The 27,071-nt window shown below is 45.7% G+C and overlaps 2 protein-coding genes across 15 annotated transcripts in view; both read left to right on the top strand.

The window, feature by feature from the left end:
- Positions 1-12,718, top strand: part of ODF2 (outer dense fiber of sperm tails 2) — a 30,791-nt gene extending 18,073 nt beyond the window's left edge. For all 11 annotated transcript variants that reach the window (XM_060154182.1, XM_060154180.1, XM_060154179.1 and 8 more), the window contains 12 exons: positions 125-196; positions 318-434; positions 1,069-1,254; positions 1,779-1,888; positions 3,623-3,758; positions 6,083-6,193; positions 6,339-6,443; positions 7,474-7,632; positions 8,979-9,079; positions 10,565-10,727; positions 11,151-11,276; positions 11,724-12,718. In XM_060154182.1, the coding sequence (XP_060010165.1) occupies positions 125-196; positions 318-434; positions 1,069-1,254; positions 1,779-1,888; positions 3,623-3,758; positions 6,083-6,193; positions 6,339-6,443; positions 7,474-7,632; positions 8,979-9,079; positions 10,565-10,727; positions 11,151-11,276; positions 11,724-11,912 (1,575 nt within the window). In that variant the 3' untranslated portion in view covers positions 11,913-12,718. The remainder of the gene's footprint in view (positions 1-124; positions 197-317; positions 435-1,068; positions 1,255-1,778; positions 1,889-3,622; positions 3,759-6,082; positions 6,194-6,338; positions 6,444-7,473; positions 7,633-8,978; positions 9,080-10,564; positions 10,728-11,150; positions 11,277-11,723) is intronic.
- A 1,940-nt stretch (positions 12,719-14,658) lies between these two features.
- Positions 14,659-27,071, top strand: part of GLE1 (GLE1 RNA export mediator) — a 44,950-nt gene continuing 32,537 nt past the window's right edge. For all 4 annotated transcript variants that reach the window (XM_060154212.1, XM_060154210.1, XM_060154209.1 and 1 more), the window contains exons 1-3: positions 14,659-14,817; positions 19,807-20,028; positions 25,900-26,010. In XM_060154212.1, the coding sequence (XP_060010195.1) occupies positions 14,719-14,817; positions 19,807-20,028; positions 25,900-26,010 (432 nt within the window). In that variant the 5' untranslated portion in view covers positions 14,659-14,718. The remainder of the gene's footprint in view (positions 14,818-19,806; positions 20,029-25,899; positions 26,011-27,071) is intronic.

Genomic DNA, 27,071 nt, shown 5'->3' with positions numbered 1-27,071 from the left:
TTGGGCCAATGTATTTGGGACTTGGGCCCAGTGACCAGGCACTCACAGGAGTGTTTGTCCTCCCTGGGCGGGGCCTCCTCACCCTTCGCAGGGAGCTCAGACAGTGTGTGTGTGCCCTCTCCAGCGCCTGCTATTACTGCTGCAAGACAAAGACAAGGAGGTGGAAGAGCTCCTCCAGGAAATACAATGTGAGAAGGTACCGTCCCCAGCTGTTGCTCCTCTATATGGGCCAGCAGAGCTTAGTGGGTAGAGTGCGCTCTGGAACCAGAGAGCTGGGTTCAAACCCCGGCTCTGCCACGTTCTCTGTCTCTCCAAAGGCTCAAGCGAAGACAGCATCTGAGCTTTCGAAGTCCATGGAGACCATGCGTGGGCATTTGCAGGCACAGCTTCGGTGCAAAGAGGCAGAGAACAGTCGCCTCTGCATGCAGATCAAGGTACCTGCCAGCCCCACAAGTGGGGAAGGGAGGGGGCGGGGCCTGGCATTCGAAGGGCAGTGACCTGGCCAAGGCTCTCACACTCAGGAAGGCTTTGCCCTAAAGGTGTACAGGGCTGCTGTTGCCAAAGCACTCTGAGCCAGTGGCAAGAGCAGTGGACCCTGAGGGTCTTGGGTGCCCTTCCCAGCGGTGACCAATTGGGTGCCATGCCCCTGAGCCAATCACTTAATCCCTTAGGCCTTTAGTTCTCATAACTACCCATGGGGTAGGGGGTGGGCTCCAATGCAGCTTGCATCTTTGAGCCAGGGACCTGCTGAGGTCACAGCTCTGCTGAGGGACTGAGGAATATCTCTGACCACTATGCTGAGTTCAAGGAAGGATTCCAGAAGAGCTCTATCTTCACACTAAGACCCCAGTGGGTTCAGTAATGGGAGGGGTGCTATGGAGAGCTGGGAAGGGCCTCCACCTCTGCTCTGCACTGTGGGAGCTTTATGCCTCCACACAGTTGACCTGAGTTCTCTCTCCCTCATTCCTTCTTTTTGCTCGTCCCCTCTCACCTCTACTCTCTGCCTTGCCCCTTCCTGGCCTTCCTTGTCCCTCTCCCCGCACCTACTCCCGGGCCGTCCTCTCCCAGAACCTGGAGCGCAGCGGAAACCAGCATAAGGTGGAAGTGGAGGCCATCATGGAGCAGCTGAAGGAACTGAAGCAGAAGGGAGAACGAGACAAAGAGTCCTTGAAGAGGGCCATCCGAGCCCAGAAAGAACGAGCTGAGAAGAGTGAGGAGTACGCTGAGCAGCTGCACGTGCAGCTTGCTGACAAGGTAGCAGGCCTCCCCGAGAAGGGCTGGCCGACGGTGAAGGGTCGGGGGTGGGTTGGCTGCCAGCGAATGGCTGCTTTGAGCAGGGAGAGGTGAAAGGCTGAGTAGAGGTGGCCGGGCGGGTGGGCGAACGGAGAGGAAGATGGCAGTGGAAAAGGGTGAATGAGTTGGGAGGACTGCTGGCTGCTGGGTGGAGGGAGAGGTGGGGGGGCAGTAAATGGGTAAAAGGATGACGATGGGGGTGGGCAGCTGGCTGGAGACAAGTGGAGGGTTTGTGGGACATTTTAACCACATCCATATTGTGGGTGGGAATGACAGTTAAGGAAGGATTTGCAGTCAGGGTGCGTGGGATGCTGGAAACTGAAAAGCAACAGCTGGGCTCCCACTTCACTCTCAGTGCTTCTAGGAAGGAATTTCAGGAGTGAGGTTGAAGTTATCAGGGTGAGGGGTGACCTGGGGTGACTCCCAGCTCGCTTGGCTTCAGCGGTGACACCAGGCTGATGGACCCTTCTGTCCCATGTTCCCAGGATCTTTATGTTGCTGAAGCTTTATCCACTCTGGAATCATGGAGGAGCCGCTACAACCAAGTTGTGAAAGACAAGGGGGACCTCGAGCTGGAAATTATTGTCCTGAACGAGTACGTCTGTTAGGAGAGGGCGTGTGGGCCAATGGGAGGAGGGGGTGCGCCAGTGCACGGCGCCAGGCAACCCGCGACAGCCCACGTCGCTCACACAGCTGCCATCTGGGCTCCTCTGGTCAGGGACTGCATCGGACTGAGCTGTGGGCGGCCCTGGGGTGGGCCTTCTGGTTGGACCCTGGGTCCTGGTGCCAGCCCCCGCCCCAGCGTCCTACCCCCGGCAGGCACTATGCAGGGGCCTTCTCTGCTCACACCTGGGCTTGAGCTGGTCCCCAGTCTGCACGGCATGGGAAATGGGCACAGGCACCCAGGAAGGTATCCTCCTTCCTGTCCTTGGGGCACAGGGCAGCTGGTAATCCCTCTGTCTTCTCTCAGTCATTTTGTCCACCAGTCAGTAGGTCAGAGGTATGGCCTGGGAGTAGGGGGCAAAAGTGGCCTCAAGTTGAAGGTGACTGAACTCATACCTTTCTTGCCACTGGTGAACTGTCAACAGTGACCATTCTCAGAGTCAGCTATAGTCATGTGATCATTCATTTAAAGATACTTATCGAGCATACTATATAACAGGCTATGTGTTGGCCTTGAAGGTTACAGCAGTAAAAAAACAAATGCATTGGACTTCCCTGGTGGCACAGTGGTTATGAATCCACCTGCCAATGCTGGGGACATGGGTTCGAGCCCTGGTCCGGGAAGATCCCGCATGCCGTGGAGCAACTAAACCCGTGTGCCACAACTACTGAGCCTGCGCTCTAGAGCCCGCGAGCCACAGCTACTGAGCCCGCGTGCCGCAACTACTGAAGCCTGCTCGCCTAGAGCCCGTGCTCTGAAACAAGAGAAGCCACCGCAATGAGAAGCCTGCGCACCTCGACGAAGAGTAGCCCCCACTCGCCGCAACTAGAGAAAGCCCGTGTGCAGCAACGAAGACCCAACGCAGCCAAAAATAAATAAATGAAATAAATAAATTAAAAAAATTAAAAACTAAAAAATAAAGTTGCGTAGGAGTTTGCCAGTAAACCAATACAAGGTGTTTCCTTGGGCCTAGTCAGTACTCACTAAATATTTGCTGAGTGGTGAACTGTAATTTATCAATACTGAAAACATACACTGTGCAAAGGTTCTGCAGTATCAGGTGGGTCTACAGTCAAAAGCCCCAGTGCTCTTCTCCTCAGTCTCTATTCTTGGATTATAGCCCTGCTGAGGGCCTGCGGGTAGGGGAAGGGAGCAAGGGAAGCTTGTGCCTTGTTATTGCTCATGGCACCTGCCCTCGACTGGAGGAGACAGAACCCCAGTGGAATATGTGTCTGAGGGAGACGGGTGCCTGGGGTTATCCCTGACCACTGGGCCTGCGAGTTCTGTCCTACCTTCAGTTCCTAACGGGTTAAGAGATCCAGGGGGTGCCGTGGGGAGCTGGGGAGGGACTGTGTCTCTGGACTTTGTCTTCAGGGAGTGTCTCGGCCTCACGGGAGGATCACAACAGAGAAGGCTTCTTGGAGGGGGTGGTATGAGAGACAAACCTTAAAAGGCTGTTAATACGAAGTGGGATACCTGGGAATGCCACAGGCGGCAGTGGCAGGGCAGCTGCTCCTCAGGGTGGAGACTGGGGAGCAGGCAGGTGCCAAGAAGAGAGACATGGGTGACCTGGGTAGGAACACTTGGCCCTACTCCATACCAAGTCCAGGGCTGCTCACAACCTGTGGAATTGATTCTGTCTGCTTTCACTTTGTGACCTTCCAGCCGGGTGACAGATCTTGTAAACCAACAACAAACCTTGGAGGAGAAGATGCGGGAAGACCGGGACAGCCTGGTGGAGAGACTACACCGGCAGACTGCCGAGTACTCCGCATTCAAGCTAGAGAATGAGAGGCTGAAGGTCGGTAGTGAGAGCCGGGACCAGGACGGTTGGGTGGAGAGCAGAGGCTGATGGTACTCCTGGTTGGGCCCCAGAGATGACCACCGGGGCCTTCAGAGGGCCTGGAGGCAGCAGCGTGATAAGAGGGCTTGTTCTGGAGTCGGAAAGACCTGGATTCAAGTCCTGACTCTGCCTCTTAGAGCTGCAGGACCTGAACGGGACGTTTCCTCCTGTGTTGCTGCAGTTTCCTCAGCGGGAGGAAATGAGGTCCTTGTGAGAAGGTGGTGATGCATGTGAAGTGCTTAGCATGACAGTCAGCCCCTGCACGTGAGATGGACCTGACTTTGAGGTTAACATTGACTCTTCTGGGGCACTACTGGGCCCCTTCACATGCATTAATTCTCACTTTAGCCTCCCAATAGTGTAATTATTATCTCTACTTTACAGAATAAGGAAACTGAAGCTTAGAGTTTAAGTTTCTTGCCAAGATTTTGCCCTTGGAAGCGTTGGAGTTGGGATTTGAACCTCAGTCTGACCCTGGGGCTCTAACCACTAGCTCTTAACCACTCCCTCTACACCCTCCCAGCACACCGAGGGCGAGAGGCAACCGAAAAGAGGTAGATGTTGCAGAGCCAGGTTGGATCTTGGTTTTTAGTTGATCTGGGCAATAACATCTAGATCTATTTATTTATTTATTTATTTATTACTGACTTTTTTAAAGTAAAATTGATTTTAAGGAAGTATAATACAGAAAGGTACACAAAATGAATGTAACTTTGTCCATCAGTCACCCTGATTGAACCTTAAAGCCAGCACCCCGGTGACCTTGCCTAGTTACAGACACCCCCTGCCAAGGGCACGGTTATCCTGACTTCTGTCACCGCAGATTAGTTTGCCTGGTTTTGAACTTTGTGCCTGGCCTTTATGGCTTTTAGTCAGCATTATGTTTGTGGAAGTTACCCATGTCATGTGTGGCAGTTCATCATTCTCAGTGCAGTGCAGTGTGTGAATGTACCACGATGTGTTTATCCATTTTCCTGTCGGTGGATATTTGGGTTGTAGAACGTCTTTGTACCTCTTTTGGTGCATATATTTGGTGTATTTTTACAGTTTCTATACCTTGAAGTATAATAGAAATGCCAAGTCATCAGGTGGTGTACACAAATTCAGCTGTGGTAGATGTCACCAAATAGTAAAGCAGTTGTACAGATTTCCGCTCCCATCAGGGATATGTGAGATAATACTTGGTATTGTCCATCTTCTTCATTTTAGCCACTCTGGTGGGAGGATAGTAGTATCTCATTTCTTGTAGTGCAATTGTTGGATAACTGACAGATAAGCCCCGTGTCTAACAATTAGCTGGGCTATTGGTTGCAGTATGGTATGTCTGTGTGGTGAAACACAGTGTGACTGTTCAAAATGATTGTAGAAGTGTATTTTCCTAGCTGTTATCATTACAAAGATAAAATATGCTCATAGTGAAAGTTGAAAACATCACAGAAACGTTATATAGAAGTGAAGGTCCCTGTTACCGTAGATGTGTATTTTTCCAGTTTTTTCCCCTGATACTCACATACACATTCAAACACATGCACATCCATTCATCCAGCCATTATTCTGCAGCTCGCTTTTCTCCTTCAACCATATTCCGTGGATATCTTTTTCGATTTTTTTTTTTGCTTTATCTCTTTTAAATGATTGCTTGTTATTTTTTTGAGATACCGTGATTTATTTTGTCCCATCTGCTAAGGTGAGCATTTGGGTTGTAGGAGAACATTCATTGATGAGAGAAGTAGTTCCCAACTTACTTGTTAATTGAAAAAGTTCGTTGCAAGGCAGTAAGTATATCATAATCCCATTCTTATTGGAAAAAATAAAATAGCTACACGGTTATCAATATATAGCCATATAATAAGGCATCATGATTCATTTTTCTTGGTTTTATCTCCCTTTTCTTTAGTGATAATGTAGTGCTCTTTTTTTTTTTTTTGGCCAAGCCGCAAGGCTTGTGGGATCTTAGTTCCCTAACCAGGGATTGGACCCGGGCCCCTGGCAGTGAAAGTGCTGAACTGAGTCCTAACCACTGAACCGCCAGGGAATTCCCCCATAATGTACTGCTTTTTGTAATAAGAACAAAAAACACAGGAGTCTCTTATTTGCATCTGTATGCACTTGAGTTGGTCTTATCAGGAATCCTGCCCTGGTGCCTCTCTGAGGAAAACTGCTGGTGTGGGTTTGAGTAGGTGGGGCTTCCCTTTGCTGGCCCCTCGGAGTAGGAGCTGGGGTTGGGATGGCCACCTGCCCCGGAACCTTCCCGCTGGTGACCGACGAGCCATCCCTTCTAGGCTAGCTTCACCCCTATGGAGGAGAAACTCAGCCAGGCGCACGTCGAGGTTCAGCAACTGAAGGCATCGGTTAAGAACTACGAGGGAATGATTGACAACTATAAGAGTCAGGTAGGCCTCTCAGGTGCCAAGCCTGCCAGGGCAGCGCCTCCCAGCAGACTGGGATGGAGACTTACCATAAGGCCTCTCCTGGGAAGGTGTTTTTCACCAAAACTTGGCTCTGCCCAAGATGGCCCGATGCTTTCTTGGTCCCCAGGTGATGAAGACCAGGCTGGAGGCTGATGAAGTGGCTGCCCAGCTGGAACGCTGTGACAAAGAGAACAAGATCCTTAAAGATGAGATGAACAAAGAGATTGAAACGGTATTGTTCCCCTTCCTCGCTCTCTTCCCCTACCCAGTCCCATGTCTGTCAGTCTGTCCGTCTTGTTTGTCATTGGCCCTTTCCGATGTGGATGACAGAGATTCATGAAGGTTCTTATTGCTGGGCTGGTCCACTCTACTGTGTACGTACTCTCTCCTTCCTCGTCTCATCTCTTCCTTCTCTCCTGCTTCCTCATTATCCCTTTTTCTCATCCTGATTACCTTCTTTCTTCACTTTCCTTAAAAAAAAGTTCCCCTGCTTGGAACATCCAAGTGGATTCAAATCCACAGATCTGTCAGGCCTTAGCTGTGCCTATTTCATTCTGTGTGGTGTCTTTATTTTGTGCCAACCGAAAGTGTTCCTCCTGTCCCCTTCCCCAAAGAGCCTTATTCTTCTAGAGATGACTTGTCTCTCTAGAAGCAAAGGGGTCATCTTAATAGTAACCTTGGAGATGGATTGAGTCCAGGCTCAGCCATTAACTTGTTGCATAACCTTGGGCAAGTCACTGCCTCTCTCTAGTCCTCAGGCTCCTCGTTAATACAAGGATGCACTAAGCCCAGATAGGCCGTAGCTTTCCCTCTGACCTAGAGCATTGTGATTGCCTTCCCAGGGGCTTTGAGGTTAGACTAGACTTGAATCCTGACTCTGCCAATTTGTAGCTGAGTGACCACGGGCAAATGATCCTTTGCTCCTCAGCGTCCTTATATGGGGATAACGGCACCTACTTAATAGGTTGTTGTATGAATTTAATGAGTAATGCCTGGGTCCTGGAGTTTGCTACATGGTTGCCATTATTCTTCAATGACTGAAGGAGTGGCAGGCTCAAGTGGCCAGTCAGGGCCAAGTGTGTCCCCCCAGAGATCAGCTAGACACCCTCAGTGGCCTGCAGGGAGGCCGCACTTCTGCCCGTGGATCTTTCAGGATCCTTTCTGGGGACTAAGGGCGGCCCTGCCCTAAATCCAAAGCACTCTGCCTGGCCTCTTCAACAGCCAGGCCCTTCCCAACGGTGGGCCCCTCTCTCCCACTCCAGGCGCGGAGGCAGTTCCAGTCCCAGCTGGCTGACCTGCAGCAGCTGCCTGATATTCTCAAGATCACGGAGGCTAAGCTGGCAGAGTGCCAAGACCAGCTGCAGGGCTATGAGAGGAAGAATATCGACCTCACAGCCATCATATCAGACCTGCGCAGCCGGGTAAGGGACTGGCAGAAAGGTTCCCACGAACTAGCCCGAGCAGGGGCCCGCTTACCAAGATGAGCTGCACGCCCCCCGGCCCCCAGGGAGGACCACTTCCTTTTTCTTGGCTGCCGCTTTCTCAGAGGAGTGAGCTATCATCAGTGCTGTGAAATAAAAGTCTGGTGTGCCAAATGCCTTGTGTTTGCACAATGTGATTGTAGTTATAGGAGCCGCCACTCGATTGGAGCTGCCGGGCCCTCCTGCTCTTGCCCCTCCCCGAGGGTTCCAAGGCTCCGCCAGCCTCTGCCCTTCCCGCTCCGCTGCTGCCCTCAGCCATGCGCCACCAGCAGACACCAAGCCATAGGTTTTCTTTTTTTCCATCTTTCTCTTGCTTTAGCTGCCTTTCCGTAGTCTTAACAGACCCCTTGCCTGAGCTAGGGGTCCTGAAAGAGGACTTCCTTTCTACCAGAAGCAGTCTGCCTCTGGGTTACCGGAACCAAGCCTACGGTGTCTAAGAAATGCTATGCCTCTCGTCTGCACTGTGACCTTGGGCAAGACCCTTCCCCTCTCTTAACCTGCTTCCTTGTAGTACCAGTGAAAGTAGCTACCATTGTTTGAGCACGTGCTCGGTGCTCCAGCATTCCCTCATTGAATTCTCCCGGGAACTTTGTAAGGGGTCTTATTTTCCCCATTTTACAGAAAGCAGCCCAGGGCATAGAGGGGAGAAGTCATTGCCTGAGGTCACAGAGCTAATACTTGTCAACAGGGATTGGAACCCAGCCAGCTCTGTCTGGTTCCCAAGCCCAGGTTCTCAGCACTCTTAAATCACCAGGCTTCTCTTGAACCTGAGCATTCTCAGGGCCTTTCAGGCCCAGACGTCTGAGGCTTCTGCAGAAAGCAGCCTTCTGGATAACTTCTCAAACTTGCCAGCCTGAAGGACTCAGTAGATTTCCTGTGGCCTTGCCTGCATTTGTCCCCATTTAAGAAGAATGAACTCAGCGGTCCCAACTACATCCTCGGTAAAGCTCCGTGGTGTGTCATGTGGGCCAGTTAGGCCTGCCGTCTACTTCTGCCTTCTCACGTCCGCCCAGATCCCACTGACTGGCCTCTCCTGATCAAGGAAGTGTCGTCGTGGCTCTTCAGGATCGAAGCTGGCTTCTCTCGGCGCAGGAAAGCCTTCAGTCTCGGGGGTCGGGCCTAACCTGTCCCCGCTCTCCCCTCTCCTCCAGGTTGTGCGTTGAGACTCAGATGCCTGCTGAGGGCAGTGTGCCTCTCTCCTGGGTGTGGATGACAGGTCACAGGGAGAAGGGAGGGCTGTACCGGGAAGTTCTTTCGTAAACCAGTCTGTGTTCCTGTCATTTTAGATCGAACATCAGGGGGACAAGCTGGAGATGGCAAGAGAGAAACATCAGGCTTCCCAGAAGGAAAATAAACAGCTGAGTCTGAAGGTGGACGAACTGGAGAGGTTAGAGGCACTTGGTCCCATCTCTGTCCTCTTCCTAGGACCTGAGACTTTCAGCCACTTAGCTGCTTTGGGCCTAGTGTGCAGAAGTGTTTGAGGGACTCAAGGCCCTGGAAGGTACTAGGCAGACCTTAGAGGAAAAGCTGCTTCCATTGCAGTGGTAGGCATTGTGGGAGAGAGGAAGGCGTTCTCCGGCCAGGGGGGACGCTCCATAGCAGTGTGATCAAGGTCAGACCATCCATAGGCATCACCTATCAGAAAGGCACGCTTCGTCCAAGCAAACGGACAGGGCCAGGACGCTGCGGTGGGGGCCTCCCCCCATTCTGCTCTTTGTTCCCGATCGTCCTTCCCAAAACCTTTCTGATCTGTTCTTCCCTGTTCCTCATGGACTGTTGGAAGCAGTCGGGTAAAGAGGACACATTTTGGAATCAGAAGCTCTGGGCCTTGGTCCCAACTTGGCCACTTAACCTGCATTGTGATCTTGAGCAAGTCATTTCACCCTTTGAACCTCTGTTTACTCACCTTGAGAAAGGGACCAAGGTAGGGATAACAACCCAGCTCATGGGATTATTGTGAGTCCTCCATGAGATAATCCTCAAAGGGCTTAGCATTACTACCCGGCATGCAAAAATGTGCCATATATGTTAGTATATACGAGTTGATATCTTAGATGTGAGGAAACTGAGCTCAGGGAGAGGTTAAGTGACTTGCCCAAGGTCATATAGCTGGTACTTGGCAAAGCTGCGACTTAGACTGTCTTCCTCCAGGGCTTTTAGCATCTGTAAAATGAGGGCTGGAGCCTCAGTTTTCAGAGGTGAAAGGCTTGGGGTCCCAGGAGGCTGTAACTGGCCCAGGTGGCTCACACAGCCTGCCAGCAGGGACTTAAAGCAGGTGGTCTGCCCTGGGCTCCAGCTCTACTCTGCTGGCCTCGAAGGTGTAGCTGGATTCAGCAGGACTTGCAGAGCTCCTTAAATTGGAAGGTGCCCTGGAAGTGCAGCGGGGACCATGTGTACACATGGGATGGTCACTGCTGCCTCATGGCTGGTCATGTATGATGTCGAGTGGCGCAGCTGAAGTCCCTTTGCTGAGGGAGGCAACAGTGAACAGAAGAAGTTAAGCATGTAGGTTTCGGTGACAGACGTGCTAGCTGTGCTGGCCTCACCCAATGACTTCAGCTGTCTTCGGCTCAGTTTCTTCATCTGTAAAGTGGGAATCATGATGGAACCCACCTGCCTGAGCCGCAAGTTGCTGTATTACACGTGATGACATACAGACTTAGCACAGCCGCGGTCAGTCTGTGCTTCTCCCACTCTTCGTACAGCTCCTTGCCGCCTTGCTGCTCAGCAGATTTCTTTGGTTTATTCCTGTTGTTCCTTGGAGATTCTTGGTGTGATGAGAACCCCAGCCCGGGGTGGCTGGCAGCCCCCAGCTGTGTGGAACCCGACAGGCAGGGGGACGAGCAGGATCTGATTGAATGCTTTCACCTAGGAAACTGGAGGCGACCAGTGCCCAGAATATCGAGTTCCTACAGGTGATTGCCAAGAGGGAGGAGGCAATCCACCAGTCCCAGCTGCGACTAGAAGAGAAAACCCGGGAATGTGGGACCCTGGCGAGGCAGTTGGAGAGCGCCATTGAAGATGCCAGGAGGCAGGTCAGTCTCAATTCTATTACTAACCTATCTCTGTGTCTTTGGACAAATTGCCTAACCCCTCTGAGCCTATCTCTCCATCTGAGAAATGGGCACATAGAAGTAGTACCTGCCTCATGAAATCATCATAAGGATCAAGTGAGCAATTATCGTAAAGGACTTGGCACTTTATTCACAACCGCTCCTTTGATTGCTGCCTGAGTGGGCATCAGACAGGTGTACCACGTCTTAGGTGATGACTCATGGAGCGTTGGCAAAGGGCAGGTAAAGCGGGGTTGCAGAAGTTGTCCCCATAGTTTGCTCCTGCCCTGAGGCTCCAGAGAATTGTCCGCAGCGAGACCAGTTAGTGGGAGCGGCCCAGCCTTCTCTTTACCAGGTGTTCCCCATGCCAGGTAAGCCAGCCCCACCTCTGTGCGTTTCTGGCAGGTGGAACAAACCAAGGAGCACGCAGCCTCCAAGGAGCGAGCAGCCCAGAACAAAATCCTGGACCTTGAGGCCCAGCTGAGCAGGACCAAGACTGAACTCAGCCAGCTCCGGCGGAGCCGGGATGATGTGAGTCAGGCTGGGGGTGGGAGGACGGGGTAGGAGCAGACAAGAAGGGAGTGGGTTGAGATCTGAGCTTCCTGGCGCCTGCAGGGCAAGATGTTCTGTTGTTTTTATGAATATGACACGGTTTTATTTTTCTCGCATCACTTTCCCATCCCTTCAGGATATCCCAGGCCAACCCCCTTTTTTATTAACAGTTTTGTTAAGACAGCATTTACCGTAAAATTCCCTCATTCAAATTGCACAATTCAGTGGTTCTGAGTATATTCAGTGTTGTGCCATTATCACCACAATCCAGGTTTAGAATATTTTCAGAAAGAAAATTACCTGTTAGCAGCCACTCCCATTCCCCTGCCCCAACCCCTGGCAACCACTAATAAAGTCTCTGTCGCTATGGGTTTGTCTGTTCTGGATGTCACACACACTTGGCCCCGCCCCCGTTCCTCCTCTTAGGCTGACCGCCGCTACCAGAGCCGCCTGCAAGACCTGAAAGACCGCCTGGAGCAGTCGGAGAGCACCAACCGCAGCATGCAGAACTACGTCCAGTTCCTGAAGTCGTCCTATGCCAACGTGTTTGGGGATGGTCCCTACACTTCCTACCTAACGAGCTCTCCCATCCGCTCCCGGTCTCCTCCTGCCTAAGGCAGCCACTCTTGGGCTAGGAGCTCGGATGGATGCCGTGGGAACTGAGGCTTTGCTAAGCCATACCCAGAAAGCCTGTTGGTTTTCCTCTCTCGTCCTGTGATGAAGTATGTTCAGGATCTTGTCTTAGCTACTAGCTCCAGAAAAGTGCCTGAAGCAGCAGGGGATGAAGCAGAACCCACTTCGTTCTCTCCTCTCTGACAGCATCGCCTGACGGAAGTTTTTAATTACCCTGACAGGCCTTAAAGTTACTACTATTAGGGTCAGATTGTAACTCACCGTGACTTTGCTCATTCCTTTCCCAAGAGAATGTTTGGACTGGACTTGCCCTCCAGTTCCCTTACAGCTCTCTTCTTTTTAGGACTGTCTCTTGGGTTTTCCCTGACCTGAACCAGCAGGAGCTGTTCGCCAGAGGTCCTCACTGCTCCTCATGTTCACTTGCTGTTTCCCTTATTTCACGGGTATGGTGTTTTCCCCAAGGTGCTCCCCTCCCAAGCCCAGTGGAAACCTCTCATGGCCAAGTTTCCTCAAGGCCACTTGCCCTCACGCACTTGCCAATAGACACTCGAGGGCTTATGTCCAGTTCGCCTTGTAAAAGTACAATCCCAATCTCATTGATTTTTTCTCTTTGCCAGGTTTGTATCTGTGGAATGCATTTATTCTTGAAACATGTATGTTGTTTTACAAAAAGCTTTTATAATCAGTATTTAAGTCTCCATCGGATGATTTCCTTTACCCGCCCCAGCCCTCTTCTAAAAATGATTCAGTAAAATGCTGCAGGAGAGCCAGTAAACGTTTTTAAAGGACTTGGTGTGTGAGACTCCTCATTTCATTTTGGCCAGGCTGGCTCTTTCTCCTTTGCGTGCTTTCACTTACAATCCCATGAAAGGCCTGGAGGAGACACACTGAAGGGCACTGCTCAGTGTGTGAGGGCAGCCTACTTTAGCTGTTAGGAGGAAGATGGGATGTGTATGTATTACTATTTTTTTAATGTTAATTGTTTTCTGAATGATAAGGTTATGGGCTATTTTTGTTCTCTTCACATTTTCCTGTATTTAAAAGAAAAAAAAATTCTTCAGAGAGAAGAGAACAAATTTGGTGTACTATGCTGGTACTGACCTCTGGGAGATCCAGTCTGGTTCTCTCTCAGCCACTCTAACCCAAGTCCAGGAGTTCCCCTATGTCCTCAAAAGCAATGGCTCCCACCCAGCCATCTGGATTCCACTACCAGAACCGCCCCACCCCCCCATCCCCCCCGTTTTGGAGACATGCGTAGTTTCCAGCTTTTAATGTTTTGGGGTTTTTTGTTTGTTTTTAATTTTATTTCCAGCTTTTAATTTTGCCAAGGAAGGTCACTGAAATCACTACTACCGGCTACCACTGCCACAAAACCAAGCCTATTTTCACACCCTTAACACAAATGGACTTGAACTTTCATACAATGTATGAAAGCTCTTCCTAAGAAAAAACAGTTGGCAAACTTACACCGATGTGCATTCATTTCTGTATAGTTTGTCATTTCATTAGTTTGCCAAACTAATGAAAACCTCCTCAGTGCAGGGTTCTGCTATTTGTAACGATGGTGCGGGAAGCACCTCTTTTCCGGTCCATTGCTGGGATTCTCCCAAGAGCGTTCTATTTTTCTTCGTAAAATGTTGTATTCCAAAAAGTCCAGAGAGTTTGTGGGAAATGTTTACATTGCTTCAAACTCGAGAGTTTTCCTTTCTGCCTCAGACTGAGATCCCATGAAATGGGCAAAAGGGTCAAAAGTTAAAGGGTCCTAGTTAAAGCTGGCCTCAGGCAATGGTGAACATTTCATTTACTGAGAGATAATTCACATAAAATTCACTCTTTTAAAGTGTATAATTCAGTGGCTTTTAGTATATTCAAAGTTGTGCGACCACCACCTTTAGCTAATTCTCGAACATTGTCATCACACCCCAGTGGAACCCATACCATTAGCAGCTGCTGCCCATTCCCCTCCCCCCAGCCCCTGGCAACCACTAATAGTCTGTTTCTCTGGCTTTGTCACTCTGGACATTTCACATAAATCATACCATATTGTGACTGGCTTCTTTCACTCAGCACGATGTTTTCAAGGTTCATGTCGTAGCGTGTATTTGTACTTCATTTTTATGGCCCAATAATATCACATTTTGTGGATACACCATATTTTATTGACTCATTGGTTGACGAACACACGTGTTTCCATTTTTTGGCTGTTACAAGTAATTCAATATTCTACCGTTTTTTGTGGACACATTTCTTTTGCGTATATATTTAGTAGAACTGCTGGGTTAATGGTAACTTTTTTGGCCGCAGGCAGGCGGGATCTTAATTCCCCGACCAGGTATGGAACCCGCGTCCCCTGCAGTGGAAGCGCACGAGTCTTAACCACTGCCAGGGAAGTCCCTCTTTAACCTTTTGATGAACTGCCAGACTGTCTTCCACAGGAGTTGACCCATTTTAGAGTCCCACTGGCAGCGTATGTATGAGGGTTCCAATTTCTCCACATGCTCATCAATACCTGTTCAGTTTTCTACAACCCGGAAGGCCCAGCCTTCTGAAGCCCCCAGGTCGTAGCTCCCTGCAGGGGAGCGAGCCTCGGGCCAAGCCCTGTGCGCAGGCGCGTTGGTGGGCGGGCTCAGTGCCGGAGGTGGGGCCATGCAGCCGTTAGGGGCGGGATTGAACTGCGTCGCTACGTGTGCGCCCCGGAAGCGGAAGCGAGCACCTGTTTCCGGTCGGCTGATTCGAGGACTCGTTTTGTCTCAAGCGGCGCCCCTGGAGACCTGTAGCGGGGCAGGCCATGCCTTCCGAGGGTCGCTGCTGGGAGACCCTGCAGGCGCTGCGCAGGTCTGAGAAAGGTCGCATTTGCTACCACCGCGATTGGCTGTTGCGGGGCGAGGTGAGCAGTGGCCCCAAAGGGGGCGGTGGTCCTTCCTGCCCCTCGTCACGGGACTCTGCTCTTCCCTAGCCCTTGGCATGTCCTGCGCCAGGGAACCGGTGCGTTCTTGTAACAGCCCGGGTTTGCTGCTTGACTCCCGTGTGTGCACCACCGTCTCTCGCCTATTCTAGCCTTCCGTGGAGCTCCCCTTAAGACGTGCTCTTTGAAGGCTTCATTGCTCCCCGCAGCTGGCGTTAGGTGCCTGCGCCTATGTTGTCAAAGCAATCCTGGCCTCTCAGGGTCAGTTAGTTTACTGCGCGTCTCTTGTGTTAGGAGATCCAGATTTAGTGGTGAACGGTTAACAGGACCTAACTTATTGCTGCCAGTGAAATGACCAAACTTTTAGACGACGGAAGTTGGACGGACCTGGGAACTTTAATGGGGGCGTGGTCACTGCGTCTAAGATTCGCAAAGCCCTGTACTAGACCGCGCAGGTGGGGGAATATAGAGACGGTTAAGGCATAACTCCTCTTCCCGAGTTGCTGGTAATCTAGCTACAGGTATGATGTCTTGTCTCTTCAGACTTAAATGTGAAACACTTCTAAAGCATTTCTGTCTTCATGTCTTTGACGGTTTTAAAGAATACATATGTTACATTCTATAGGATGAATTCCAGCCTGAATCTGTATGGTGTAGACTCAGATTATGCATTCTTAGCAGGACTACCACAGAAATGATGCTGTGTCCTCAGTAAGTCACATCAGTCACACATAGATGCTTCAGCCCATCCCAACACTGGTGATGCTCACATTGATCACTTGGTTACAACGGTAACTTCCAGATATTTCCACGTAAAATTCACTTAAAGTTCATCATTTTCCCTTTTGTAACTTCTTAGTATTTTGTTGGGAGGTAGTCCAAGGTTACACCAAAATATTTTTTTCTTATCAAACCTCCACCGTTAGCATTTATTGGTGATTTCTTCCTGAATCAGTCTTTTCTGTGATGTAGACGAATGGTGTTTCTTTATAGCTACCATTCCTACGTTTGTTAGCTGGCGTTCTACTGTAAGGAAGAGCTTTCTTTTCTCTTCCGTTTAATTATTCATATCAGAATCCTCATGGGTTCCTTCTGTTTAATTGTTTATATCAGTATCCTCATGGGTTCCTATTTTATTCAATGAGTTGTGATCCACTACTTGTAACCTTGTGTGTGTATATTTGCCAGTTTATGTCTTTTGCTCATTTTTCTATTGGGGTTTTGCTAATATTTTATAAGTTCTTTATGTATTAAGGATAATAATATTCCTTTATCTGTGATATATATTGCATCTTTTTTTCTAGTTTGTCAGTTGAAATTATTTTCTCCGTTGATGGTGTTTTTTATGGGTTTATTTTTTACATTTGAAACTTTGCTCCTGGAATTTATTTTGGCGTAAAGAAAGAGTAAAAAGTTGTCTCAAATTCAACATCCTTTCATGATAAAAACTCTTTCCAAAGTGAGTAGAGAGGGAACATATCTCAACATAATAAAAGCTACTTTTATTATGGGACAAATAAAGCTACTTTTATTGTGGGACAGACCCACAGTCAACACAATACTCAGTGGTGGTGAAAAGCTGAAAGCCTTCCTGCTAAAATCTGGAGCAAGACAAGGATGCCCCCTCTCACCACTCCTAATCTAGTATAGAATTGGAAGTCCTAGCCACAGCAGTCAGACAAGGGAAATAAATAGAAAGGTATCCAAATCAGAGGGAAGGGGTAAAATTGTTATTATATGCAGATTACATGGTACTATCTATAGAAAACCCTAAAGACTCCACAGAAAAACTACTAGAACTGATAAATAAATTTAGCAAGGTAGCAGGATATGAGATTAACATACAGAAATCTGTTGCATTTCTTTACACTAACAATGAAATATCAGAAAGGGAAAGTTTAAAAAAAAAAACCCTTTTAAAGTCACATCCCCCCCCAAAAAAAAGAAACCTTAGAAATAAACCTGACCAAGGAGGTAAAAGACTTATATTCTGAGAACTGTAAAACACTGATAAAGGAAAGGAAATTGAAGATGATTCAAAGAAATGGAAAGATATCCCATGCTCTTGGATTGGAAAAATTAATATTATTAAAATAGCCATACTACCCAAAGCAATCTACAGGTTTATTGCAATCCCTATCAAATTACCCATGACATTTTTCACAGAACTAGAACAAGTAATCCTAAAATTTATATACAAGCACAAAAGACCCAGAATTGCCAAAGTAATCCTAAGGAAAAAGAACAAAACTGAAGGGATAACCCTCCCAGACTTTAGACAATACAACAAAGCTACAGTAATTAAAACAGCATGGTATTGGGACAAAAACAGACATATGGATCAATGAAACAGAATAGAGGGACCATAAATAAACCCACACACCTACAGTCAATTAATCTTCAACAAAGCAGGCAAGAATATACAATGGAGAAAGGACAGTCTCTTCAGAAGGGTGTTGGGAAAGTTGGACAACTGCACATGAATCAATGAAGTTAGAACATTTCCTCACAGCATACACAAAAATAAACTCAAAATGGCTTAAAGACTTAAATATAAGACATGACACCATAAAACTCCTAGAGGAAAACATAAGCAGAACATTCTCTGACATAAATCATAGCAGTGTTTTCTTAGTCTTCCAAGGCAATAGAAATAAAGCAAAAATAAACAAATGGGACCTAATCAAACTTACAAACTTTTGCACAGCAAAGGAAACCATAAACAAAATAAAGACAACCTACAGACTGGGAGAAAATATTTGTAAACGATGAAACCGACAAAGGCTTAATTTCCAAAATATACAAGCAGCTCGTACAACTCAATAACAAAAACAAACAACCCATTCCAAAAATGAGCAGAAGACATTTCTCGAAAGAAGACATACAGATGACCAATAGGCACATGAAAAGATGCTCAACATCGCTAATTATCAGAGAAATGCAAATCAGAACTACACTGAGGTACCACCTCATGCTGGTCAGAATGGCCATCATTAAAAAGTCTACAAATAATAAATGCTGCAGAGGATGTGGAGAAAAGGGAAGCCTCATACACTGCACCCCAGTGTATGAGGCTTCCCTTTTGAAAAGATATATGCACCCCAATGTTGTTAGTAGCACTATTTACAATAGCCAAGACATGGAATCAACTTAAATATCCATTGACAGATGAAGAGATAAAGAAGATGTGGTATATGTATACAATGGACTACTACTCAGCCATAAAAAGAATGAAATAATGCCATTTGCAGCAACATGGATGGACCTAGACATTATCAGACTAAGTGAAGTAAGCCAGAAAGAGAAAGACAGATACCATATGATATCACAAGTGGAATCTAAAATATGATCCAAATGAACTTTTTTTTTTTGGCTGCATTGGGTCTTCATTGCTGCGCGTGGGCTTTCTCTAGTAGCGGCAAGTGGGGGCTACTCTTCATTGTGGTGTGCGGGCTTCTCATTGCGGTGGCTCCTCTTGTTACGGAGCACGGGCTCTAGGCGCATGGGCTTCAGTAGTTGTGGCACACAGGCTCAGTAGTTGTGGCTTGGGGGCTCTAGAGCTCAAACTCAGTAGTTGTGGCTCTAGGCGCGTGGGCTTCAGTAGTTGTGGCTCACAGGCTCTAGAGTGCAGACTCAGTAGTTGTGGTGCGCGGGCTTAGTTGCTCCGCAGCATGTGGGATCTTCTGGACCAGGGGTCAAACCCATGTGCCCTGCATTGGCAGGGGGCTTCTTAACCACTGCACCACAAGGGAAGTCCCTAGTAAGCACTTTTCTATGCCTATTTTTTATTTGCTTATTTTCATTTTAAAAGGTATAACATGTTCATTTAGAAATTAAATACAGAAAATGAGAACAAGTAGAAATATGTCACTGATCACCCAAGCTTAACTTCTGGTATATTTCTTTCAAATTTGTTAGGGTATTTATTTGTATTTATTTTATATCATTGTAGACATAGTTATTTATACTCTTGTTTTTTCACTTAAAATTGAATCTTGGGGGAGGAGGAAATGGAGTAAGGTCGTCAAATAATAGAAACTTCCAGTTATAAGATAGATAAGTACTAGGGATGTAATATACAACTTGACAACTGTTAGCTAACACAGCTATACAATATATAGGAAAGTTAAGAGAGTACCTGCTGAGAGTCTCATCACAAGAAGAAATTTTTTTTCCTTTTTTCTTTCTTTTGATTATATCTATATGAGAAGATGCATGTTGTTAGCTGAACCTATTTAATCATTTTACAATATATATAAATCAAAACATCGTGTTTAGGCCTTAAAATTTTACAGTGGTGTTTGTCAATTATTTTTCAATAAAACTGGAAAAATTTGAACCTTACATAGGATTCACAATTGGCATTTTTAAATGACTAATATTCACTGAGTGTGTATACCATAGTTTACTTCAAAATTCCTTTCATGTTCTTTTCTGTTACAACGTTTTAGATTGCTTTCAAATCTGCTTTTTTTTTTTGCGGTACGCAGGCCTCTCACTGCTGTGGCCTCTCCCGTTGCGGAGCACAGGCTCCGGATGCACAGGCTCAGTGGCCGTGGCTCACGGGCCCAGCCGCTCCGCGGCATGTGGGATCTTCCCGGACCGGGGCACAAACCCATGTCCCCTGCATCGGCAGGCGGACTCTCAACCACTGCGCCACCAGGGAAGCCCTCAAATCTGCTTTAATGACCATCTTTGTGCATTGTTCCTTTTTCTGTAGTTAGGGTTATTTAGTCTGATACTCTAAAAGGATAATAGTCAAGGTCATTATCAAGAAGCTACTGTACTTTCTCTTCATCTCTGATTGTTAATACAGTTACTTTGGGTCTTTGGTATGTATGTATGTATATATTTATTTAGGCCTTCTTAGATTTTCAGTAAAGCATGTAGTGGATTATAAGGACAAAATTATTTTTGATTGCTTAGATCAGTTGACATTCAAGTTGAGCTTAACCTTCTTCTTCCCTCTAGGATGTTTTAGAAGAATGTATGTCTCTTCCCAAGCTGTCTTCTTACTCTGGATGGGTAGTAGATCATGTCCTACCCAATATGCAAGAGAACCCACCTCCCTCTGAGACTTCAACATCCCCTAGATCTACTTCAGCCCTCGGCCAACCTTCATTTGTTCCCAAAACTCCTGTCAGAGACCCTGCCTTCTCACCAGTCTCCTCAGCAACACCAGATGGAACCAAGGTAAGGCTTTTGATCGGTTTAAGACAAAAGACAATGGTGGCTGCAAAGTTGAAGTGTTTAACATTGTCATACTACAGTGACCTTACTCTGGAGAAAATAATGGTTGCTTCTTCGAATTCTTGTAGCTGTTTGTAGCGACAGTGTTTTCCACATCACCCAGCGTTCTCTTTATGAAGACCCAGAGAGAGAAATTCCTCTCTATTCTTAGTACCAAGAATAGTAATTAATTTCATGAGCAAGTGGATTTTTTTCTCATGAGCGTTGCATCTGTTTAACTCAACAAGGTCTCCCTTTTTGTTGTTGGCTGCTGGAAAGCTTAGAGTAAATTTTATACTTGCTCTTAGATTTACATACCTTATTGTTGCTTCTGTATGAGTTTTTACCTTCTTTCTGGCTCTATTTTGTTCCTGCCTTTGTTTCTCCTACTTAAAACAGTTAAATTGTTGCTGGGGCTCTGCTCTTCTCTTTTCTCTTCTCTTCTGTTTCTTTGTATCTCTAGACATATTTATTTATTTATTTATGGCTGCATTGGGTCTTAGTTGCTGCACACGGGTTTTCTCTAGTTGCAACGAGCGGGGGCTACTCTTCGTTGCGGTGTGCAGACTTCTCATTGCAGTGGCTTCTCTTGTTGCGGAGCATAGGCTCTAGGCATGCGGGCTTCAGTAGTTGTGGCTTGCAGGCTCTAGAGCGCAGGCTCAGTAGTTGTGGTGCACAGGCTTAGTTGCTCCGCGGCATGTGGGATCTTCTGGACCAGGGCTCAAACCCATATCCCCTGCACCAGCAGGCGGATTCTTAACCACTGCACCACCAGGGAAGTCCTGTTGTTATGCTTTATGTTCCCTTATAAGCTGCATTAAATCCTTTCTGGATCAAAGTAAGATATAACAACTAGTATAACAAGAGTTAATAGAAAAAAAGTCTTCTAAACTTCTAAGCACTATTGTGCTTTTTCTTTCTTTTTTTTTTTAAAAATTATTTATTTATTTATTTATTTTTGTCTGTGTTGAGTCTTTGTTTCTGTGCGAGGGCCTTCTCTAGTTGTGGCAAGTGGGGGCCACTCTCCATCGCGGTGCGCGGGCCTCTCGCTATCGCGGCCTCTCTTGTTGCGGAGCACGGGCTCCAGACGCACAGGCTCAGTAGTTGTGGCTCACGGGCTTAGTTGCTCCGCAGCATGTGGGATCTTCCCAGACCAGGGCTCGAACCCGTGTCCCCTGAATTAGCAGGCAGATTCTCAATCACTGTGCCACCAGGGAAGCCCAAAACTCCTAAGCACTATTGTGCTTTTTCAAGTTTTAGATTTTTGTGCCAGCAAAATAAGACTAGGCAACTCTTTAGAAAGGCAGAGATTACATTTTTCACGTTTAGCTTCCAAAAGACAAAGGTCTTTGTTCTTTTTGTTCATACTCACTGCAGACTTTTGTTTACTGAAAATATATTATCAATTCAACAAAAGGAAGAAGTTAAATCTCCCTATGGTTTCATCATTTCAGTCATCAGTTACTTCTTTCCACTTTCATATGCCTGCATCCTTGTACCTTGGCATAATTAAATTGTATGTGCACTTTCATGTTCTGATTTTCCTTCCTAACTTTATTTTGTTCATGAACTATTTGAATTATTTGTTCACGTTATTTCCACCTTTGTAAATGTCTACTTAGAGGATATGTAATATCCTGTAATTTATTAAACTGCTCCTTTATTATTAGGCATTTATATTTTTCCATTTCATTGCTTTTAAAGATATTACACTGAGAAACTTTCTGCAGAGAGATCTTTCCGTTTTTAATCTTAAAATATGTCTTCTGGCTAATATCTTAAAATAAATGCCCAAATGATTTGACTGGCGTCAAAGATAAAAGGGTATGAACATTTGTTTTTAAATTTTAAACCTTTTTTTAAATTGTAAAATATTCATGACATAAAATTTACCATTTAACCATTTTTTAGAGTACAATTCAGTGGCATTAAGTACATTCATAGTGTTGTGTAATCGTCACCACTATCCATCTCCAGAACTTTTTCATCACCCAAAACTAAAAACACTACATTCATTAATCAATAACTCCAGGACTTTCCTGGTGGTGCAGTGGTTAAGAATCCACCTGCCAAGGCAGGGGACACGGGTTCGATCCCTGGTGTGGGAAGATCCTACATGCCATGGAGCAGCTAAGCCTGTGTGCCACAACTACTGAGCCTGCTCTCTAGAGCCTGCGAGCCACAACTACTGAGACCGCGAGCCACAACTGCTGAGCCTGCATGCCACAGCTACTGAAGCCCACGTGCCATGCTCCACAACAAGAGAAGCCACCGCAATGAGAAGCCCGTGTGCCACAACGAAGAGTAGCCCCCGCTCACCACAACTAGAGAAAGGCCATGCGCAGCAATGAAGACCCAACGCAGCCATAAATAAATAAATAAATAAATAACTCCTTATTTCCCCCTACCCCCAGTCCCTAGCAACCATCATTCTACTTTCCGTCTCTATGAATTTGACCATTTTAGGTACTTCGTATAAGTGGGATCATGTAATATTTGTCATTTTGTGACTGGTTTATTTCACTTAGCATAATGTCTTCAAGGTTCATCCATGTTGTCGCATGTGTCAGAATTTCCTTCCTTTTAAGGCTGAATAATACTCCACTGTGTGTACCATGTTTTGTTTATTCATTCATCTGTCACTGGACGTTTAGCTTGCTTCCACCTTTTGGCTGTTGGTGACTAGTGCTGCTCTGAATACGCATGTACATGTATTAGTTTGAGTACCTGTTTTCAATTCTTTGGGGTATGTACCCAGAAGTAGAATTGAGGAATCATATGGTAATTCTATGTTTAAATTTTTGAGGAACCATCATACTGTTTTCCACAGCAGCTGTATCATTTTACTTTCCTACTAGCAATGCACAAGGGTTTCAGTTTCTCCACACCTTTGCTAACGTTTGTTATTTGCTGGGTTGTTTTTGTCTGTTTGTTTGTTTTTATTTTGTTTTGTTTTACAAAAGCCATCCTAGTGGGCATGAAGTGTATCATTGTGGTTTTGATTTGCATTTCCCTAAATGATTAGTGATGTTGAGCATATTTTCATGTGCTTATTAGCCATTTGTGTATCTTCTTTGGAGAAATGTCTTTGCAAGAGTTGTTCACAATAAGAAAGAATTTATTGTACAGTAAATAATAATCCTAAAAAATAATACAGGACAGAGATGATTATTCATATTATGAAAGACTGCATGATTACATACATAAAAAGTTTACTTTTTAGTTTATATTTCACACTTCATCTTTTAAAATATTAGTCTTTAAAAAATATTTCTAGCAATTGAGCATCATAGACACAAAAATGAACTTTAGCCTAAACTTTACAACTTACATAAAAATTAACTCAAAATGATCATGAACTTAAATGTAAAACTATAAGACTTTTAGGGAAAAAAAAAAGCATAATCAGAACCTAGGACTAGGTGAAGAGTTTTTAGATTTGGCACTAAAAACTTAATCGGGCTTCCCTGGTGGCGCAGTGGTTGAGAGCCCGCCTGCCGATGCAGGGGATGCGGGTTTGTGCACCGGTCCGGGAGGATCCCACGTGCCGCGGAGCGGATGGGCTTGTGAGCCATGGCCGCTGAGTCTGCGCGTCCGGAGCCTGTGCTCCGTGGCGGGAGAGGCCACAACAGTGAGGGGCCTGCGTACCGCAAAAAAAAAAACAACTTAATCCATAGAAGGAAAAATTAATAAATTGGACCTCATCAAATGAAAAGCGTGGCTCAGTGAATGACCTTGTGAAGAGGATGATCAGACAAGCTACTGACTGGGAGAAAGTAGTTGCAAACGACCTATCTGACAAAGGTTTATGTATCTAGAATATATTTAAAATATATATCGAGAATATATATTTAGAATATATTTTTAAAACTCAGAGGTTAAACAAAAACTTTCTAATCTTCAATTAGAAAATGAGCAAAAGATATGAACAGACATTTCACCTAAGACAATATATAGACAATATAAGTACATGAAAATATGTTCACAATCATTAGCCATTAAAGAAATGCAAATTAAAACCAGGACGAAGTAGCACTACACACCTATCAGAATGGTTAAAATAAAAAATAGTGACACCACCAAATGCTGACAATGATGTGGAGAATCTGGATCACTCGTGTATTTTGGGTGGAAATGTGGAACGGTACAGGCGCTCTAGAGAACAGTTTGGCAGTTTCTTATAAAACTAAATAGGTGCTTAACTATATGACCTAGCAGTTGCATTCTTGGGCATTTTTCCCAGAGAAATCAAAACTTATATTTACATAAAAATCTGTACACCAGTGATCATAGGAGCTTTATTTATTATATCCCCAAGCTGGAAACAGTGAAATGTCTTTCAACAGATGAATGGTTAAACAAACTGGTACATCTCTATCATGGAATACGACTGGCAATAAAAAGGAACAAGTCCTTGATAATATGCAACAACTTAGGATCTCAGAGGCATTATACGAAGTGAAAAAAGCCAATCTCAAAAGATTCTGTGCTGTATGGTTCCATTTATTTAACGTTCTTGAAATGCTATCATTATAGAGATGGAGAACAGATTAGCAATATAAAGGTGTAGCACAAGGAAGCTTCATGGTAATGGAACAGTTCTGTACTTTGTGATGGTGGTTACACATGTGATAAAATTGCATAAAACTATACACGTACCCAAATGAATTCCTGTAAAACCTGGTGAAATCTGAATAAGTTCTGTGGCTCGTACCATCAATTTACTGTTTCCAACTTCCTGTAAATTATAATTATTTCAAAATTAAAAAAAAAATTTAAGTTTCTATGAGCAGCTACTCAGAGGCAGCAGTTTCTAGTTCTGATCCTGCTAATAGTGTGGCATGCCCTCAGGCAGTCATCTTTCCCTCCTTAGGCCTCAGTTTCTTCATCTGTAAATCTGGTACTGGACTACATTGCCAAGGTCCTCTCCAGGTATAAAATTCCATAATTCTTAAGGTTTAAGTAAAGTTTTGGATGGCTTTATATAATGAATTGTATCATTTACAAATTTTTGGTGTTTAAGTAACAGAAACCCAGTTTAAACTAGCTTAAGCAAAACAAGGGAGTCAGGGGAGAAATTAATTAGCTCATATAACCAGGAAATCTAGGAGTGCATTTCGAATCAATTAGATCTAGAGGATCTATTTTCTGCTTGTCTGTCCTTGATATTATTTCTCACTTGATTCAGTGACTCAGACCCAGGGCTTTGCTTCTCCATTTCTCAGTTCTGTCTAACTCGTCTTGGTTTCATCTTTCAGATAGACTGTCTGGCAGGATGTCTCTTGGTAGCCCTAGACACATATCTTCTTAGCTTAGCATCCCCAGAATAAGAGAAAGCCATCCCAAATAGCTCCATCAGGAAAATTCAGAGATGGACTCTGGCTTAGCTTAGGTCATAAGCCTCATTCCTGAAGTAGATACTGGGTACAAGGGAATAGAATACTTTGATTGCCAGGCTGGTCACATGCTTAGTGACCCCTGACACTAGGGGGCGTGGAAGAATCGGGGATGTGGGCTGGGGTTTCTCCATCCAAACCAACCCAGCAAAAACGGACACTTATTAGAAGAAATGGGGAAAATGTGCTGGACAAATCAAAACAAACGAGCAAGCAAAAAAAAAAAAGCACAAAAAACTGTACAAAGCAAAAACATCCACTTTATTAAGGAAACCAATTAGAATAAGGTCAATATCATGAAAAGCACACTGGTTCTAACATATATTGTTTTGTTGTTGTTACTGGTTGTTCATAAGTAAGGATGTGATTTTTGTTCAGATTGAATAACACCAACTTTACCATCTTAAAAGCTTAATTTTTCCATCTTCTGTCTGTATAGGACAAATACGAGTCCCAGCATACAGAACCTATGGTACTTCAGTCCTCCCAGGGGATCAAAGTGGAAGGCTGCATCCGAATGTATGAGCTGCTGCACAGAATGAAAGGAGCAGTAAGTAACCCTTGAAGTAAGACAGGCGTGACCCTAGGGAGCCACGTTTAAATGCAGTTCCTCAGGGATTATGAATGTCCACCATGTACTAATAATCATCGTGCCCCACCTACTAGTAGCTCTGATTCAGCTGGGGAGATAGCATAACATAGCAGTCAAGAGTAAGCTCTCTAAAGTCAAATCTGGTTTCAAATCCTACCTCTTCTATTTTACGTGTGACTTTGGGAAAATTACCTGGGCTTTCCTGGCTTCCATTTACTTCTCCAAAATTTGAAGATGATCTTTGTTGTCAGATAAGGTTATACTGAGAAGATTGACCTTAACAGCCTCTTGAAAAAAGAATAGCACTATTTTAATTAGTTTATTTGACTTTATTCTTTTTATTAGAAAAACAATGCATGTTTTGTAAAACTTTTTCTTTTTCAAATTTTTATTTATTTATTTTTGGCTGTGTTGGGTCTTTGTTGCTGCACGCAGGCTTTTTCTAGTTGCGGTGAGTGCGGGCTACTCTTTGTTGTGGTGCGCAGGCTTCTTATGGCGGTGGCTTCTCTTGTTGTGGAGCACGGGCTCTAGGCACGTGGGCTTCAGTAGTTGTGGCTTGCGGGCTCTAGAGCACAGGCTCAGTAGTTGTGGCGCAGGGGCTTAGTTGCTCCACAGCATGTGGGAATCTTCCTGGGCCAGGGCTTGAACCCGTGTCTCCAGCATTGGCAGGCAGATTCTTAACCACTGTGCCACCAGGGAAGTCCCTGTAAAACTTTTTAAAGAGTACATGAGTTTATAAATTTAAAGTCTTCTAGCATCTACCCTCATTCATTTATTCATGGAATCACCAAATACTTATTGAGCACTTTTGTTCTAGGCCTAGATAAAATAGTGAACAGGGAATTCCCTGGCGGTCCAGTGGTTAGGACTCCATGCTTTCAATGCTGATGGCCCGGGTTCAGTCCCTGGTTGGAGAACTAAGATCCCATAAGCTGCGTGGCACAGACAAAAGAAAAAAAAAAAACAGTGAACAAAGTAGACGCAATCCATGTCCTCATAGAGTTTGTATGCTGGAGGGA

Source organism: Lagenorhynchus albirostris, chromosome 7 (genome assembly GCF_949774975.1).
Source record: "Lagenorhynchus albirostris chromosome 7, mLagAlb1.1, whole genome shotgun sequence".
NCBI lineage: Eukaryota > Metazoa > Chordata > Mammalia > Artiodactyla > Delphinidae > Lagenorhynchus > Lagenorhynchus albirostris.
This window is presented reverse-complemented; position numbering and strand designations above follow the sequence as displayed.